General features: G+C 37.5%; 2 protein-coding genes across 4 annotated transcripts in view; both read left to right on the top strand.

Moving 5' to 3' along the window:
- Positions 1-3414, top strand: part of LOC103024541 (rho GTPase-activating protein 6) — a 163014-nt gene extending 159600 nt beyond the window's left edge. For all 3 annotated transcript variants that reach the window (XM_022674818.2, XM_022674817.2, XM_022674819.2), the window contains one exon: positions 1751-3414. In XM_022674818.2, coding sequence (XP_022530539.2) covers positions 1751-2325 — 575 coding nt within the window. In that variant the 3' untranslated portion in view covers positions 2326-3414. The remainder of the gene's footprint in view (positions 1-1750) is intronic.
- The window catches only part of LOC103031957 (ETS-related transcription factor Elf-1), a 374649-nt gene that overhangs the window by 91256 nt on the left and 264684 nt on the right, over positions 1-18709 (top strand). The gene's annotated exons all lie outside the window — the stretch shown is intronic.

The raw sequence follows: 18709 nt of genomic DNA, 5'->3' as shown, positions 1-18709 counted from the left end.
TTAGACCGCTGGACCACTTTTTTTACATTTAAATATCCACAATAAAAAAACTTGCATCTTAAGATAAACAAGTGCACAGAATATTGTTGTGATTAATTATATTAAATTTTTAAATCGATTGACACCAATACTTTTTTCTTTTCCGTTATTCAAGTTTGGTACCTGGTACCTAGAACTGTGTCCTTTTTTTAGTACCAGAATGATCCAGAAGGATTATAGTTGGGACATGTTTGTGACAAAATATTGTTAAGCTGAGCTTAAGGCATTGTTGCCATGTGGGTCAGCCAAACCTATTTTCCCCAGTAAGGTAGTGTAGTTGTGGACAACAGTTGTCAACCATCAGCTACCCAAAAGCAACTATGAGCCAAGTAAAGTCGAGTATTGTGGGAACAGTGCAGTGGAGAGGTGTCAAAACTCAAACTAGTTTAGAGGATAGAAATAGCACACAGCCTGCAAATGACAAAAGATAGTAGCAGACAACTGATAAGTACAACTGAAAATATCACAATCTAGGATGTTGACAACGATTAACCTACCAGTACCCTCCAGTGATGGAATGAGGAAACTGGAGGAAACCTAAGGAAAGATTTGTTTTAAGCAAATAAATAGAGTTATAATAATATACTTTTTTTTTCTTCTAATTTTTCCCATTTCCCCCCCAATTTACACGGCCAATTACCCAATCCACTCATTAGGACTCCCCCTATCAGTAGTAATGCCCCAACACAACAGGAGGGTGAAGACTAACACATGCTTCCTCTGATACATGTGAAGTCAGCCACCGCTTCTTTTCGAGCTGCTGCTGATGATGCAGCATTACCGAGAAGCCTCACAGCATGCTCAGAGGAAAGCGCAGCGACTCGGTTCCGATACATCAGCTCACAGACGCCCTGTGCTGTGGACATCACCCTAGGAGTGATGTGGGGAGAGAGCGCCATCTACCCACCCGGAGGGAGCAAGGCCAATTTTGCTCCCTCTGACTGTCTTACTGTAGACTGTGACCTTTAAAAGATTACATGTTAATGTAGACAGTTAATTATTGACTTAATAACTACAGAACAGGACATTATTGTTTATTATTGGCCATGTGTTCAAAATGTATCCACAAAGGGATGGTGTGACTGTAGGTTTTTATTCTAAACAATCAGCAGCTCATCTGCTTGCACATGTTTAATCGATTGGTAACACAGGTCAAGGGGTGAAATGGGATTGGGCCTTATAGTCTGTCCATCCATGTTCTTATTTGCTTGTTTCTGAGTAGTGTCACTCAGAAGTAGCGCAAGTCTTGAATAGCCCTAGATACAGGAAACAGTCCATCACAGGGATCCACACATCTAGGGGTAATTTAGCTTGGCCAATCTAACTTTTATGTTAGTGAGAGGAAACCAAAGAACCCAGAGAACTGTCTAAGGAGAAAAACTCTTCAAATTTCTCACAGACATTGACCAGAGCAAGGAAAAAAACCACAACCCCAGGCGCTTGGAGCTGTGCGATTCACGATTCTCTACTTGCGACACACTACTTGCGGCGCCACATTGCCAGCCCAGAAATCTTAGTCATTCATTACAAATCCAACAGATATTACCAACTGGCTTTTGAGTACAAAGCCCAAAACCACAAGATGTATTACTCACATCTTATCATAGACAGCGCTGCATGCTGTTCTTCATTATCTGTTCCTCCCTAAAGCCATTCAGCCTCATCATTAGGATCAGCTTTAAGAAAGGATGTTTGTGGTTTGTCGTTCCAGGTTCCTACACCAACATGTCGGAGGGAAGCTCCCGCAGCTCACAGGAGGGAATCGACAGCCACCACAGCAGTGACCCAAAGCAGCTTGTGCGGACACAGCCCTCGCTGGGGGTGACGGACTGTCGGCAGCACCCTGCGGCAACTCGCGTCGGCAGCAGCCCTCATTCTGGGCAGCGACAACTCCGCCTTAATCTCAACCCCGACGGCCAATCGGCGTCCAGCAGCTCGGAGGACCTTCCGGTCGGGAGCAGTCACAGCACGCCCAGCCCCATGGTGTTCCCTAAACCAGCAAACAGGAACGACGCACGCCCCCCTCCACCCCCATACGGACTCTCGAGACCGGCCACGTCAACGGTTTCCTCCATCTCCCCCACGTCTCTCGCCCCGGTGTCCTCAGCTCAGCAGTGCCCCCAGCAAGGGACCGGGAAAACCGTCGCTCAGAACTCGTCCTCCTCGCCAGGGGGCGCTCTGACTCCCCTGAGCCCCGAGTGGCAGGACTGGCAAAGAGACAGGTGGCAAATCTGGCAGCTCCTGTCTTCGGACAATGCGGACACACTGCCCGAGACGCTGGTCTGAGGAGCACTTGGTCTTACGGATCCCGGAAGCAACTGAGAGGCAACTGGGATTGACCAGAGCAGTGGATTCATTCAAGATGGCCGCTGTCTTACGCCTGCGGATGGCACACAAGTTTGTGGCCGAGGTCCTTGTCGCACTGCGTTTCCTGCGGTTCCTGCGGTTCCTGCGGTTCCGGTCGTTGCTTGGTTTTCTCAGACTATGAAAACAAAAAAAAACAGACGCAGACGTCACCCAGCTGCTCCTACGGAGGAATATTATTTTCCAGGCAGCCAAAACAAAAATCTGAAAAGTCACAACTGAAAGTCACAGCGTCAGGCCAGAGCCCATTTCATTGCAGAAAAAAAACAGAAAAATAATCCCTCCATCATTTCTGCTTGCTAACTTAATGTAGAAAACCCATATTGTGGTAAAGAAAATGTAATTATATATACATATACAGTTGTATGTATTTTTAGGTCCAGGTTTTATAGGTCCGAAACTTTTACAGAGAACACAATTCCTCAACACACTTTGAAATACAGAATTTGCTGACTTTTAACATATTCAAAGAAACAAATTACGATTTGTCCAAAAAAATTGCCCTATTCACTATTCCCAACATGTAAAAAATCCGAATCACTAAATATATAGTTCCCTATGATTTCCACAGTGGAGAGAATGTAAACAGATTTTGCAAATTAAGATCAAAATGCGCAAAATTAGAACAAAAGCATTAAAAATGAATTTAAGATCGTTTTTGGATTAAATGGAACCATAGGAAATATTGAGCCACACCACCATTTATTAATTCAACCAATGACCCAATTAAAAATATATTTAACAAAAGTATATTATTGTACACGACTGCAGAAGGTGTGTGTGCATGTTTGTTTTATGGCTGTAAACAGAAGCTTGTTTGTCACAGTTGTATTTCACTCATTTTCAAATGATGCACACCAAAGCTACGAGTAACTACATAAGTGTATAGACGTATTGTTTCCTATTTTAGTAAATAAAACAAATTTAGAAGAGCACTGTTATAGATAAGCTTGTGTGCTGAAGCTAATGTCAATTAACCTTTCTTTTCACTCAGTAAAACATTGAAGATAAGGAATAAAAAAAATAAAGTATTTATTCAGGTTAAGCTAAAATAAGGAACTTAAAAACAATAAAAATCAAATTTAAAAATCAAACAAAATTTAAGTAAAAAGAAATAAAGTAATTTAGAATAAAAGGATAAGCAGACAGGCTAAAATTTAAAGCAGTCAAATAAAGAGATAAATAGTTAAAATAATAAAAATAACAAAAAAAAAGAAGACTTAAAAATTAGGTAGTAAGAATATAAAAAAGTAAATGATAGAAATAAAATAAATAAAAGGTAAAAGACCAAAAGGTTAAACAAAATATATAAATAAATAAAATAATGAAGTAAATAAAATTAATTAAAAGGTAAAAAGGCCAAAAAGTAGAACATAAAATAAAATAAATAAAGGGACAAAATAAATTAAATTAATAAAAAGGTAAAAGGCTGAAAGATAAAACAGAAAATAAAATAAATAAAAAGGAAGAAAATAATTTCAAAAAAGGCAATAGGCCAGAAGGTAAAACCAAAAAAATAAATAACAGGATAAAATAAATAACATTTTTAAAAAGGTAAAAGGCCAACAAGTGAAACAGATAACCAAATAAATAAAAGGATGAAATAAATTATTTAAAAGGTAAAAGGCCAAAGGTTAAACAAAAAAATTAATAAGTAAAAGGAAAAAATAAATTCAATTATTAAAAATGTAAAAGGCCAAAAAAGGAAATAAAAAGATAAAATAAATCATTTGTAAAAAGCTATTTGGCTTGCATACAATCTGAACGTCTAACTTCTACATTTCATAATTTGTGTAATATATATTTCATTACTTTGTGAGATTGCCACAGTATATTGAAAATTCAACACTACATTTTTGGACACAAGTACATTAAACACCAAAACACCAAAGTAGTGCACAACATAGTGAATAGGGCAGTTTTAAACAAATGGCTATGGCACATTTTATTATGTTTTTATTGAATATGTTAAGATCAGCAAATAATTAAAAAAATAGCTGTAAATTACACAGAACAGAGAAATAAGGGAGAAAAAATCAACATAAATGTTTGAAATTGCATATGATTGTATATACATACATAGGAGTACAATTCCAAAAATTGAACATTACAGGACTTCACAGCATTGTAACAATAGGCAGTAAACAACACTTTTTTTTAATTCTGAGGTTTAAAAAGTTTAAAAGGTTAATGTTGGACTGGAACTTGGGCCATTGATGTGGTGTTTCTTGCTTTACTAAAACTCTACCTTAATGTCCACATGCTCTTGTGGATGAAGGAATGCAGAGAAAAGAGGTACCTCAGATTAGCCTAGCGCTCGCCCGCTCACACCTGATGTTAAACTGTCAGATTCAGTATATTCCTGCTATTGTGTAACTGCTGTGTACGTCCGCTGTGTTTTCTTTCCTTTTGTATTTTCACCGTTTGTGCACTGAAATAATGAGGTAAAACTTTACAACACTTAGAATGATTACGTTAGATGACAGTCTTAAAAATATAGGTGCTTCAGAGGGTTCTGTGAACGATGCCACAGAAAAAAAACACTTCTGTTTCCATTGAGTACCATTTTTTGCAATAATAATGGGTGTAATGTGAGTGCAAAAAATGGTGTTTCAGTTTTTCACTTGCATTATTACATTTATGATACGTACCATCAATTTTACATAGGTGTTCTAACTTCCAAAAAATTGCCCCCCAAATTTTAACTTAACTAAAGTAACTGCCTCATTTCTCCACATGGTGGCGCTATTCATCTTATAAATAGGGTAAACCTGTTAAACTGACACCAGTAATTATGCCAATATTTGCTTTATTTTTTCTGTTCAGTAACACAGATTCATAAAGTTCATAAATTCATAAAGTTGTAAGAGTTTAGAAATCAATATTTGGTGGAATAACCCTGGTTTTTAATCACAGTTTTCATGCATCTTGGCATGTTCTCCTCCACCAGTCTTACACACTGCTTTTGGATAACTTACTCCAGTCCTGGGGCCACTAAACCCTAAACCATATTTTTTCATCAATAGCTGATTTTTTTTTTTTTTCATAAACATTTCCTAACCTTTAAAAACGCTTTTATTATGGTAAATTCTGTCTCTGCAGCGCCCTCTCAGGTTCAACTCTGCTATAGGTGTGGATGATGTGTCCGTGTATTTTGGTACTCAGACACATCACAATTTGCAGATCAGTCAATCAACAATATCGCCCCTCCCCCACCCACCCGCTAACGTCCAACCATTTGCCACTATCAGAGGCCCACTGCTGCTCCTGCAGCTCAGCCAATCAGCTCTCCCTCCTGCCCCGCCTCTAAACCCATACATCACCCAGTGCCCCTCCCAAACTAGCCCTCCCATTTATAGCCTTTTTCAAATTTAAGCTGAGCCTGGAGCCACTTTAATACCCTCCTGAAACACTCCACACCTACCCAAACGAATTGCATCAAACCAGAAAAAAAGTGGCCAAAATGTCTGAAAACACCCTTAAGAAAGAGAAGCATCACTTTTAAAGCATCGCTTAGGGATCTTTTTTGAAGCACCTTGGTTTTAAGAGTGTACCAGTCTTAAAAAAAGCTAATTATGGATATACAGTACCAGTCAAAAGTTCACACACACCTTAAATTCAGTGTTTTTTGGGTTGTTCGCGGTTATTTTAAAATGTTCTGCATTGTAGATTAATACTAAAACCATTCAAACTATGAAGAAAAACATGTGGAATTAGTTAGTAAACAAAAAAACTATTAAAGAAACCAGAATATGATTTATATTTTAGATTCTTCTTCAAAGTAGAAACCTCTTACTTAGATGACAGCTTTACACATCTCTACATTTTCTCAGTCAGCTTTATGAGGCAGAGTCCCCTAGAATGTTCAGCTTTCAGTTAACAGCTGTGCTGAACTTGTCAAGAGTTAATTATTTGCCCTCTTATTGTAAAGTTGGTTGGTATACAGTGAATAGCTCTATTTGATTAATGTTCTAATTCATATTATGGCAAGAACTACTCAACTAAGTAACAAAAAAATGACTTTAAGAAATGAAGGCCAGTCAATCTTAAAAATCTCAAGAACTTTGAAAGTATCGTCAAGTGCATTTGCAAAAAGAGCACCAATGGTGAAACTGGCACTCATCAGGAATGTCCCAGGAAAAGAAGAGCAAGAGTGTCCTCTGTTGCACAGGATAAGTTTATCAGAGTTACCAGCCTCAGAAAAGTATTTTGGTTTGTTTAACACTTTAGGTGTTCCTTCATAGTCTGGGTGACGTCAATATTCATTTACAATGTAGAAATAATATATATAAAAAAAAAAAAAAACTTTTGACTGGTACTGTCTATGGATAGTCTCCACCTCCCTTTGTAAATACACCGTAAGAATGCTGCCGAAAAGCTGCTAAATCACATGTATACAAGATGATGACTCTAAAGCTTAATGTACATTAATATTCATTTTACCTCCATCGTTTCAGTACAGTTTCAGATACCAGAACAGTGGGGCGCTGTTTCATTAAGGACATGCCTTGGAGTGTCTGTAATATTTACAGTAGAGCTGCACACAGAGACTGCGAACACTTAGGCCACGAGTTATAAATGCCTTTAAAAGCACTTAAACAATACAAGGTACACATCTGGACTCATTGGTTTTTTTGCTACGTTTATTTCGGACGAATCTACGCCTGTTTGGAACTAATCGTGCCTTTGATCTTACAGCCTTTGCCTATAAAAAGAGCATTTAGAGGATTTAGAAAGAAGGTTAAGTGTTTAAACAAGCATTAACAGAGTATTTTAATGCACTTATCGTCATCAAAGAAATACAAAAAAAATAGTTGCACCCAGAAGGAATTGCAATGCCATGTGTTTGATTGCAATGCCATTCAGAAGGAAGACAAAATTATCTAGATTAAGATTGATAAGGTCAACTGTTGGTCATATTTATTGAGCTACACATACAGAAATAATGCCAGTCAACTTAACAAGGAGTTGTAGAGGTTCCTAAGGGCGTCCATCCCATGCAGCTTCAATATTTCAACACACAATTCCTCACCTCACACCATGACACCAAACCTTCTGGACGTGTGAAGTGTGACAAACCAACAAACCGTAGATCTTATTGCAGAACACACTCCATACCAGTCCAACATGAGTACCCACCAAGTTTCATTCCTGTCTGTTGATTCCTTCTGAGTGCAGCTATTTATTTATTTATTTTTTGATAATGATGATGATGGTAAGCATATGTTGGGTCTGGTTGCATCCTGTGGCTTTTCTGATTTAATTTAATTCTACTGGGAGCTTGTTTTGTTTTTTTCAGTTATTTTGGACACATACTTTAGCGCACTCTTACACTGATTTTTCCTTTTCAGGTTAGGAGAGAGTTAAGAGTTTCATAAGGTTACATAAGCAACTGATGAAATGTACAGTCATAACCGCATGTTCCAGTGCATTATGTTAATGATAATCTGATAACCTAACGTTTCTCAGACTTTCCACAGTGAACAGCACACGAGGAGGCCTGTTTTAAAGATCTATTTAATGTTCAAAATGCATTAAGAGCTTGTAACAAATCAGCTGACCTGGTGAGAGCCAGTGAACAACAGTGTAGATGTTTTTGCCAAAGTTTCCCAAAGTTGTCTCCTGAGATTTGTAGGGATGTACCGATCTGGTTTCCTAGAATACGATTGGGCTGATCTACACTCGCTTTCTGATTCAAATTGGATAAATAAAGTATCATGTAATTAGTGATGTCAAAGTGTATGCGTTAACACAAGCAACTAGTCTGGAAACCTTAACAGTTTTGTTTGGATCCAACTTCATGCTATTCTCTACACACTACTACAGTCAGTCCATAAAAAATAAATTATAAGACCACAAAAGTATTTAAAAGACCACAAATGACCAAGGGCCCTTTAACAGCAATCTAAAGGGGAGTCTTCAAAAGTACACCAAGTAGTCTGATTTAGGGCATTTTCTTTAATGGAGTTTTGATGTCTCTCTGTGACATACTACCTAACGCCCCATAGAGGGCAAGTATGCTCATACAAGAGATTCCATTTCTGTGTGGACTTCACCTGATCCAATGGCTGCTTTCAGAAGTCCTCGATTGGCTTAATTATTGTGTGTTTGATCTGGACTGAAGGAGGCGGTTGGAGACCATTGTGCTAAACAGATAATGTGACAGCAAGACCCATTTGGGAGAAAAGGTTTAAGCCCTAAGGATCTCAACCATTGTTTTTTATTTAAGCTGACCACCAGCTACTTCTAAAAAGACAAATTCACAGTGTAGATGTTCTTGCATAGGGTAAAAAAAATGGCAACCTGTTCAAACATCTAATATAGAGCTACTTTACTTCATGACCCTTTGGATCACCAAATCTGTGGGGTTTTAATGATGTTTTTTCTCAATGCATCCAAATTAATTAATGGTCAAATTAGTCAAGACCAGCGTTTCCCTCAGCCTCCTGTGTTCACTGTGTTGCACATATTTCAGTCTGAGTTACTGAGTTATGCATGTGTTTCAGTTCATTTGTTGGCGACTGTTGTTTACAGCTCAACGTTAAATATATTTCCCATCAAACATTCACTCACTAAATCAGAATCTCTAAATCAGAATTTCTAAATCAGAATCACAGTAGTTGAATAGTGCTGCTATAACATCAGTTCGTTTCTGAGATGTACTAACAGTGTTGCCATGTTGGGAGAGCAGTCTAGTTGTAATTCTCCTGTGGTCTCTCCTGTGTCCCGTGCCAAATGTTCTCTCAGCAATATAACTTACAGAATGAATTTGTTGTGTAATTATCTTAATGATTTTGTAAGCCCAAATATAAGGTATAAAAGATGTTATTACTTCAATATTAGTCAGTATTGTACTAAAGAACAGTTAATGCTTCTTTTTTTTTATTTGTATTGTCCGACATTTGCCGTGAAGTTTGCTTTGGTATTTTTTATTATTATAATTTTTTAAACATGGTGTTTTGTTTGTTTTTGTTTGTTTTAAAAGCAAGTGTCATTAAAATAAATTGAAAGAAAAAAAAAAGAAGTTGAAATTGCTCATTTTTACTACTTAAAGCTCCACTAACTAAAGGTCGGAAAGCAGGTCGCAGTTCTCGCGAGCGTTGGTCGGGGCCGCCTCAGAAAACTTACAGAGTCTGGTTTCAGCTCAGAGGAGCTCCGGCACAGACCAAAGAGCACCGCTATTCCTCCTATTACACCTCAATGCAGCATTGCAGTGAGTTTCAAGCTGTAATTTCACTTCTTTAAAAAGATAAAAAAATCAAGGAAATCCTACCTAGTGCTGCTTTAATGTATGGAAATTAATTCATCCTTTTTAATAATGTAACAATCGCTACCCACATTCATGTAAAAATGTCTTGCAAAATTACAGCATTTCACTGTGGAGAAATATTACAGCATTTTACTGTATAATAAGAATAGTAATTTACTGTAAACAAATAACAGACTATTATAATATATTATAATACTGTAATTATTCTTTACAATGACCATATATACTTTAAAGGTTTGGAGTCTGTAGTTGTCAATGAAGCCCTGTAAAATTATAGCTAACCATACAAAATTATAGCTAACCATACACTATAAAGAATTTTACTATGAATGAATAAAAAGAGTAAAATACTGGCAATGGAAACACTGCAAAGTTATGGAGTTGTAGTTCTGAGTCAGTATAAAGCCACGCTGTGGAGTAAAGAAAATGGTAACTTGCTCTTATGTCCTATGACACTGTAACCAGGCAGTCAAACATGATATAAACTATAACTGAATATAACTGAATGGTAGCTCTGGTAGATAAAATACAAATAACTAATTAAAAAAAGAATAACTGGTGTCTCCCAAAAAGAAAAATGGTCACTATATGGCAATTCAGTAGAGTCCTAAATTAGCCTTAAGGTTATACCAGTGTCCAGAAATTAGTGCTCTTTATTGTAGTCCATTCTTTTGAGTATTTTAACTCATTTGTTCATAGCTGTGGTAATTATTGTTATCTGGTTAATACATAAGATTAAACTGCGTCGAATTAGAAGTTTAGCGTAAATAAAAGGAGTTTATTTGATAGCCGGGTCAGAACTGTTCCAGAGTTTGTTTAATTGGGATTGGAACGCGACCACCTTCACTAGCACCACTAACCAGGTTGTTTTAATCCGCCCCTGAGTGCGATTACTGTTTTCACATCCTGCTCAATCGAACCAAACTAAGGGTACAAACAAACCGGAGTCTGTTTTAACCAGATCGAATACTGCTGGTGTGAAAATGCCCAAAAATAATTACACAAAAAAATCATGTTTTTTCTTTGAGAACAACCATAAAAACATCATAGTGCTAGAGGTAAAAAGTAAGTGAATGACCTCAAAAAAACTCATTAGGGTCAGGTGTTAGCATACCTTATATTTTGGAGGTGTGGGCTAGAGCTAATTTACTGGTAAAAATATACATTTTTGTTAAGCAGTGAAATATCTGAGGCTCCTACGGTTTACGTTTAAATAAATTCAAAGTAAATATAATAACAAAGCTTTTTTAATCTCTTTAGTTTGCTCTCAGGTATACATTCAAGATGAGTGTTGCTTAGGAGGAACTGTTTTACCAGAGTTGCTCAGACTTATCATACCAGTTTTTCACAGAGAGAAAAAACACTTGACTTGCCTTTTTATATTGCAACCAACAGATGGCGCCAGATACTACAAAGATCCAATCAGCTCAGCATATATGAAGCTCAACCTTTGATTCAAGAATTTGATTCATGAATCATTTTTACTGAAGCTTTAGCTTTAGATGATTCTAATGTGCTGGATCTTGAGCAGTTATTACCTGATATTACACATATATGAGGTGTTTGTGAGATGCTTCATTTATGGGTTATGATGACTAACAGTAATGATTAGCATAATTCGATTATTTGATCTTATATCAGCATCTTTCTGCTACTTAAATCAGATTGTTTTTGAGTTATTTTGGCTGCAGACTCAAAAAGTGTAGAGTCCAGAAACAGTGTCTGCACTAGTGTTGCCATCGGTCCTGTAAAATAAGGAACTTTCCTTTATTTGGCAACTAAATGTTGCATCCAGTATTGAACCAATAAGGGTCGCGATTTGTTCCGTATTTTCATGAGTGTCCAATCCACATATCTGTCACTCACACATCAACACTAAACCCCGCCTCCCTCCACCGCCCCCATATATAAATATTTTATATGCCCATTTAAAGAATTAATCAAACTTATGGATTAACAATGAATTTAAGAAAAATAATTTAAGAGTATAAATAATAAACTTTTTTTTATAATATACATATACCTCCACAATATCTTCGGATGATTACTGGTGAGTGTATTCTTATTCTTACAAATATAAACATTGACGCAAAATACACTAAAATATGTACACAAATATATATATATCTATATATATATATATATATATATATCTAGGAAATGATTTCTTATATTACAAATGTTTGTACACATTTCTGTGTATTTTGTGTCAAAACATTTATATTTTTGAGGAATAAAGTGTCCAGTTATCATTGCATAAAATATATTGGTCCCACTTTATAATAAGTGTCCCTAAGTACTATGTAGTTACACGGTAACAATCCATGTAACTACAGTGTAACTACTAATGAAGTACACATTGTTACAGACTAACTACAGAGGTACAAGTTATGTAATTGCACATGTGTATTAAGGTTAATTTTGACTTGTGTAAGAACACATGTGTACCAGGGTGAGTGTACTTACACAAGTAATAGAGCAAGTGTACTTACACATGTGTAACAACATGTGTGTACTCCATCAGCCCTAATTACATACTAGACAATAGCTGTTGGATAAGTTTATAGTTAACTTATCACACACACTATTACACATGTGTAAGTACACACACATTGTTACGCATGTGTAAGTACACTTACTCTATTACTTGTGTAAGTACACTCACCCCAGTACACAAGTCAAGATTAATTGTAATACACATGTGTAATTACATAACCTGTACCTCTGTAGTTAATCTGTAACAATGTGTACTTCATCAGTAGTTACACTGTAGTTACATGGATTGTTACCATGTAACGACATAGTACTTAGGGAGACTTATTATAAAGTGGGGCCAACATATTAAGTGGTCTGTGGTGGGCACGGCCCAGAGGAGAAGGTGGGCGTCTCTTATTTAAAATTCTGAAAGGTGACAACCCTAGTCTGGACGCCTGCAGAAGGAACAGGCTGCAGACGGAAAAACACCCAGAAGAACATTTTAAAAAGTCTATTAGTTGAACACAGGCGCTTGACCTGCTCATACCTCTAAAAATGCTGTTTTTCTTCCTCCGGCTTGGAATTTCCCTTCGACAGAATCCCACGGAAGCCGTGTGGAGGACCGTGTGATTATAGTTGGTTGCTGGAACGCAGCGGTCGAGAGTTTGCCTGAAATTCCCGCCACAACTGGATGCCCTGACCGACCGCAGATCATTCCTCCCTTTTCTACTCTGGCACCAGGGCCGGAGCTCAGTTCAGATCAGAGCTAGACGTTTCTTCAGAGGTAGAAATGTCTGAAAGCTTGGCTCCACACTTCTCCAGAGAGAGAGAGAGAGAGAGAGAGAGAGGATAGGAACGTGAATGTTGATTAAAGCTGAGGCTGATTTCTGAGTTCTGGCAGGAACTCATCAGGATCTAAACAGGAAGACCCACTTTAATTGCATTTGACAGCTCCAAGACACTGTAACTGACCAGACCCAACCACTGATTAAAACCACAGTGAAATCCTCGCAGTCTTTCATCCACAGACTCGTAAGCACTTCCACACAACAGAGATTATACACGCCAATCAACTAAGACAATATTGAGTTTCGGATTATTATGCAGATTAAACTAATTGTTAGTGATGCACTGATACACTGGTGGTAAATGTGGGTTAGAAGAACATTTTTTACTTAATGTTACAGTTAACGTTTTTTTTTTTTTTTTTTTTTTTTGGAACATTCAATCTGTTCAATTTTCTGTTCGATAATTGCCATCAGCAGCCAGAGTCTGAGAGAGAGAGAGCTCTCTCTGGGTTGGTAGATGGCACTCTCCCTCTCTCTCTTCCCACATCCAGACCTTCCAACATGTATGCATTTTGAGTAACAGGCATACTAGTGCATCTCAAAATTCATTTAAAAAAATTGATTTTATTTCAGTAATTCAGTTGAAATGTATTACACAGAGAGTGATCTATTATAAGTGTTTATTTCTTTTATTGTTGATGATTATGGCTCACAGCCAATGAAAAACCCCAAAAGTTAGTGTCTCAGAAAATTAGAATATGATATAAGATCAATTGGTACTTTTGGCTGTGTGGGCAGAGTCCTGCTGGAAAATGAAATCCACATCTCTATACAACACTACACTGACTTTAGACTTGATAGAACACAGTGGATCAACACCAGCAGATGACATGTCTCTCCAAACCATCACTGATGGTAGAAACTAAACTTCACACTAGACCTTAAGCAGTTTGGACTGTGTGTCTCTCCACTCTTCCTCCAGAATCTGCTCTCTTGATTTCCAAATAAAACGCTAAATTTACTGATGATCAGTGATGGTTTGGAGAGACATGTCATCTGCTGGTGTTGGTCCACTGTGTTTTATTATCCAGTCCAAAGTCACTGCAGTGTTTTTCCACAAAATCTTTCAGCACTTCATGCTTCCCTCTGCTACTGACAACTTTTATGGAGATGCGGATTTCATTTTCCAGCAGGACTTGGCACACTGCCCACACTGCCAAAAGTACCAATTGGTCTTATATAATATTAAAAATGTTTGAGTCACTGATTTTTGGGTTAACATTGGCTGTAAGCCATAATCATCAACAATAAAAGAAATAAACGCTTAAAATAGATCAATAAATATTATTATTACAAATCTGACTCATGTAGACTCTGATTATCTGATTACCCAAGTTCATGAGAACTCATCGATCAGATTACTCACAAACTTATAACATTCTGTAGTAATCAACCTTTCAAAAAAAAACACCCAATATTCCGACCTATATCTCAGCTGTTCTCTGCGTTTGCTAACAGCCGAGTTAAAATATCTAATGCTGCAGGTCTCGGCAGGGCTGGAGAGCTTCAACTGCAATTCTAGCAAGCTAACTGTTTTTCTGAGCTGGATTACTCGCTGAGTTGATGACAGACTGAAGTCTCTGTGTGACCTCAGTCTCCTATTCTCAATGATGCTGCAGCTGCTGTTCACTTTTTTTAACTTTAAAGGAAATACTGCAATATATGACCTAAAATAAAGTAGATATTGTTAAAATAAAAATTATTCAGCATTTTTAGCCAATACTGATTATTTAAGTATTCATGTAAACAGCATACTCTATTGTCTACAATCAGAATGAGGTCTAAGAATCTAATTATGAAATCTATTCAGGTTATTGACTGGTTACAAAGAAAAAAATCAGATTATTGCAAAACTGACTCATGTAAAATCAGAGATGTCTAATTTCCCAAGTTTACGTTAACACACTGATCAAATTAATAACAAACTTATAATATTTTGAAACCTCTAAAAACACCCAACATTCTGACCTATATCTAAAAAAATATATATCTAATGCTGGAGGTTGCCAGGCTAACTGTTTCTCTGAGCTGGATTACTTGCTGAGTTTATGACAGACTAAAGTCTCTGTGTGCTGCTACTGCTGCTGTTAACTTTTTAAAGTTTTAAAACTTTTTTAACTAAAGGAAATACTGCAATATATGACCTAAAATAAACTAGATATTCTTTAAATGATCAATTATTCAGGCGTTTTTCAGCCAATACTGCTAATTTAAGTAGTCATATAAACAGCATAGTTTAGTTTCTTAGATTGTAGTAAGGTCTGAAAAAAATCTGATTAAGAAATCTATTCAGGTTATTGACTGATTATAAACGAAAAATCTGATTATTGAAAAATCTGATTACGGTGAGCGTCCACTGGCACTTAAGCCCTCACGCATCCCATTCATTTCAATGGAGAGAGCCGCCGCTGGCTACCATGCCACACACAGACAAGCCTCACACACACAGAACTGGTGCCTTTCGAACACAGAAGAGAATATGGATTTATACAACTATAGATCACAGTGAGGTTTACTAAAAATGTAAAATATTAAACTTATGATTGACTAAATCTGTTGCTTCATTTGAATTCAAAAACGTCACGTACACGCCCACATGCGGCGAGCCGAGAGATCTGGCACAGCGACCTGCGTTGAAGAAAAGTGCTAGTGGACGCGCACCGTAAGAGTTTCCCATGATCTGATTACCCAAAGATGATTGGATCATTCACAAACGTATAATATTCTGCAGTAATTGAATATGTACAGTAACTGCACTCATTGAAGAGACTAACCATAAAGGGCAGTGTCCCAAATCTGTCAGAGTCAGTAAGCATATGGTCAGTAATATCAGTAGGATATTTAGCCTTTACTAAAGGTGGAAGATGATGGCAGATGTTCCAACATTTTGCACATACATATGCTTCTCCCGCTGATAAGATCAAACACTGACTGTAACATCAAACAGCTCAATAAAATCAGACTAAATTGGAAAATGAACCGGCTCCACACGTCCAGTGTGCGGATCTGGACTGCGGCTGAACTGAGGTAAATGCCGATGGCGACTTCCCAACGGAGACCAGAGACGGGCACGTCATAGCGGTCCTGCTTTCTCTCCAGAACCACTGCTTTTCTCCTTTCTCTTAATACAAAAGCTGCATTGTTGCATGGACAACAATTCCTGCTGCCTACACGAAACAGATGGCCTTCTCATTGTGCTGCTTTAAAGAGACTCACTGCACTTTTACAGACATCTGTAGAGGATGTTTAGTAATTGGAACAGTTTTAGTCCACATAGACATTTAAGTGACTGTTTAAAGCCTCACAGTAATTAAGGGCCTTCTGACTTTTACAATGTGTGTCTATTTGAAATCGAATGTTTCAGATTTGTTCAGTGTGCACTAGAGGATGAGAATCACGCAATATATCGATGAAATCACAATCCTGTAATTCTGCAATACCAGACAAATCTCTACGATACTTTACAACATCTGTGTTACTGAAGAGGATAAAATACACCTAAATGAGCAAATACCATGGACCAATGGATTTATTGGTGTCAGTTTCAAAGAATGTAAAAACCAATTGTCTTTACCGCAAGTTTACCTTGTGGAGTAAAGATGCAGTAACCAAGATTTTTGGTGAAAACTGACCTAAATCTCTGCTAACATTTGGTATTATGGTAAATATGGTTAATTATGGAAAGGTTAATGAGGAGTATAAGAAAGGGAATGGATACAGAACATTGTCTCAATTGAGTGTGCAGGAAGGAGACGAGTGAGAGAGGGTGGTCACCAAGACGTCTGAATGCGTTACACTGATGCTGCCACCACCATGCTTTGCAGTATCAATGGTGTGTTTGTGGTGATGTGCTTGGTCTCTACTCTAATCAGACTAAGGAACCTTCTTCAGGTTGAGCTTGGAGTCCCCCGCAGACCTTTGGGTGAATGAGCTTTGGCTAGATAAGAACCCAGGACACATTTTTCGAATAAAATGTCAAAAGAAAAGTGGGATTAAGCAATAACAGACAAATTTCAGGATATTTCAGTCAAAATTGTCGAAATCTAAGCATACTGTAAATAAACAGAAGTCCAGCGCTTGACTGACTAAAATAATTTTTTTTTTCACCCAATTTGGCTATCCAGTTGTCCCACCCCTCGTTTGTACGTCCCCATCACCAGTGGCAACCCTAGGAGGGTGCAGACGAGCACATGCCTTCTCCGACATTTTTGAATGTGATGGGGAGAGAGCGCCATCTAACCACCTGGAGGGAGCAGGGCCAATTGTGCTCCCTCTGGGTGCCGGCAGCTGATGGCAAAGCTATGGGTACGAAATTCGAAGCGGTGACCTCCCACACATAGTGGCAGTGCATTAGACCGCTGGACCACTCAGCGCCCCCCAGCAGCAAGACCTGCAGAATTACAAGAGTCCACCTTTCATTCAGCTTAAAATACCCTAAATTAACTGAAAAATATATACACTTAAGCTTTTATTTTATGTGTGTAATGTGTGTAATAAAGCATATTTTCAAATTGCTGTGCTTATTATTTATTTGTGGGTCGCGTCTTTGGCTGCGCTGCCTATTGGAGACATGGCACATGGTGTTTCTGCACTGTGCCTCTGTGGGATCCCGTGGCTCCCAGTGGTGTATAATGACATTGCGTTTAGTTTGTATTTGGTTTGTAAGCGCTGCATCGTTGCTATAGGTTATCTGTATGTGGTGGAGAAATACATGGAGAGCTTCGGTTTCAGTGCATTACCGGCTGATATCGGCACTCATAGAACGCCTCTCAGCCAATCACATTGCAGGGTTGGAACTAACTGTGGTATAATATAGTGTTAATTTGTTTTCATGTTGTATTTGTAACCAGGAATGCTGATTAGCCAGTGACTTATCTTTCAAACTATTGTCTTTATACTACAATCACTTATTTTACGTGATATGTATTTCATATGTATGTATTTAAATCTCATTAATCTGTAGAAATCTGATTTATCTGTGACATTAAAGAGTATTTTTTGGGATATTCTTGAAAGATGAAAAAGCTTATAATTATATTAACCTTGATTCCACTTATTAAATAAATAAAAAGGGGGATGAATATCCAGCGGTTGATTACTTTTTATAGGGTAGGAATGTTCTTCTTCTAGATGGTTCTTCTAGCAGGTTAGTTTAAATACACAGACTAGATTGTGCCTTCAAACCCAACGAGTATCTATAATCCCTGGCAACTCTACAGTTGATGAAACGGAAAGCATTGTTTGTTTGAGTTTTAATACCTCAGCCCTGCACACCAGCGCAGCTATCCACTTGTATTTACTGCGGATACGTCTGTCAGCTTGATCTGATTCTAACTAAAGATTCTCGCATGTTTGCAGTGGGGAGTGAGCCTGAGAGTGCATGAGTACAAGCAGATAGCGGATTATGTGCATCGGGGGATGTTTTTGCCTGTGGGTAGGAATTAGCCCATCTCTACATATCCACAATCAGCTTTCTGCTGGAACAAAAAAGCCTAAACTGATACACGCTACTGTTCCAAAGGGTGGATTCATTATTTTAAATTTTGGAATCAGTCCTTTTAATAGCATGCATTTTTTAACAGGATAGTAGCAAAAATAAAAAAAAATAAAGAGCATTTTCACTCTTATTTTTTACGAATATTTGCAGTGTATCTCATCCCATAGTTTTTAAGATATCAACACCATTGTAAATTAAGATTCTTTGGTATAATTG

The sequence above is a fragment of the Astyanax mexicanus genome, chromosome 21 (genome assembly GCF_023375975.1).
Source record: "Astyanax mexicanus isolate ESR-SI-001 chromosome 21, AstMex3_surface, whole genome shotgun sequence".
Classification (NCBI taxonomy): domain Eukaryota; kingdom Metazoa; phylum Chordata; class Actinopteri; order Characiformes; family Acestrorhamphidae; genus Astyanax; species Astyanax mexicanus.
This window is presented reverse-complemented; position numbering and strand designations above follow the sequence as displayed.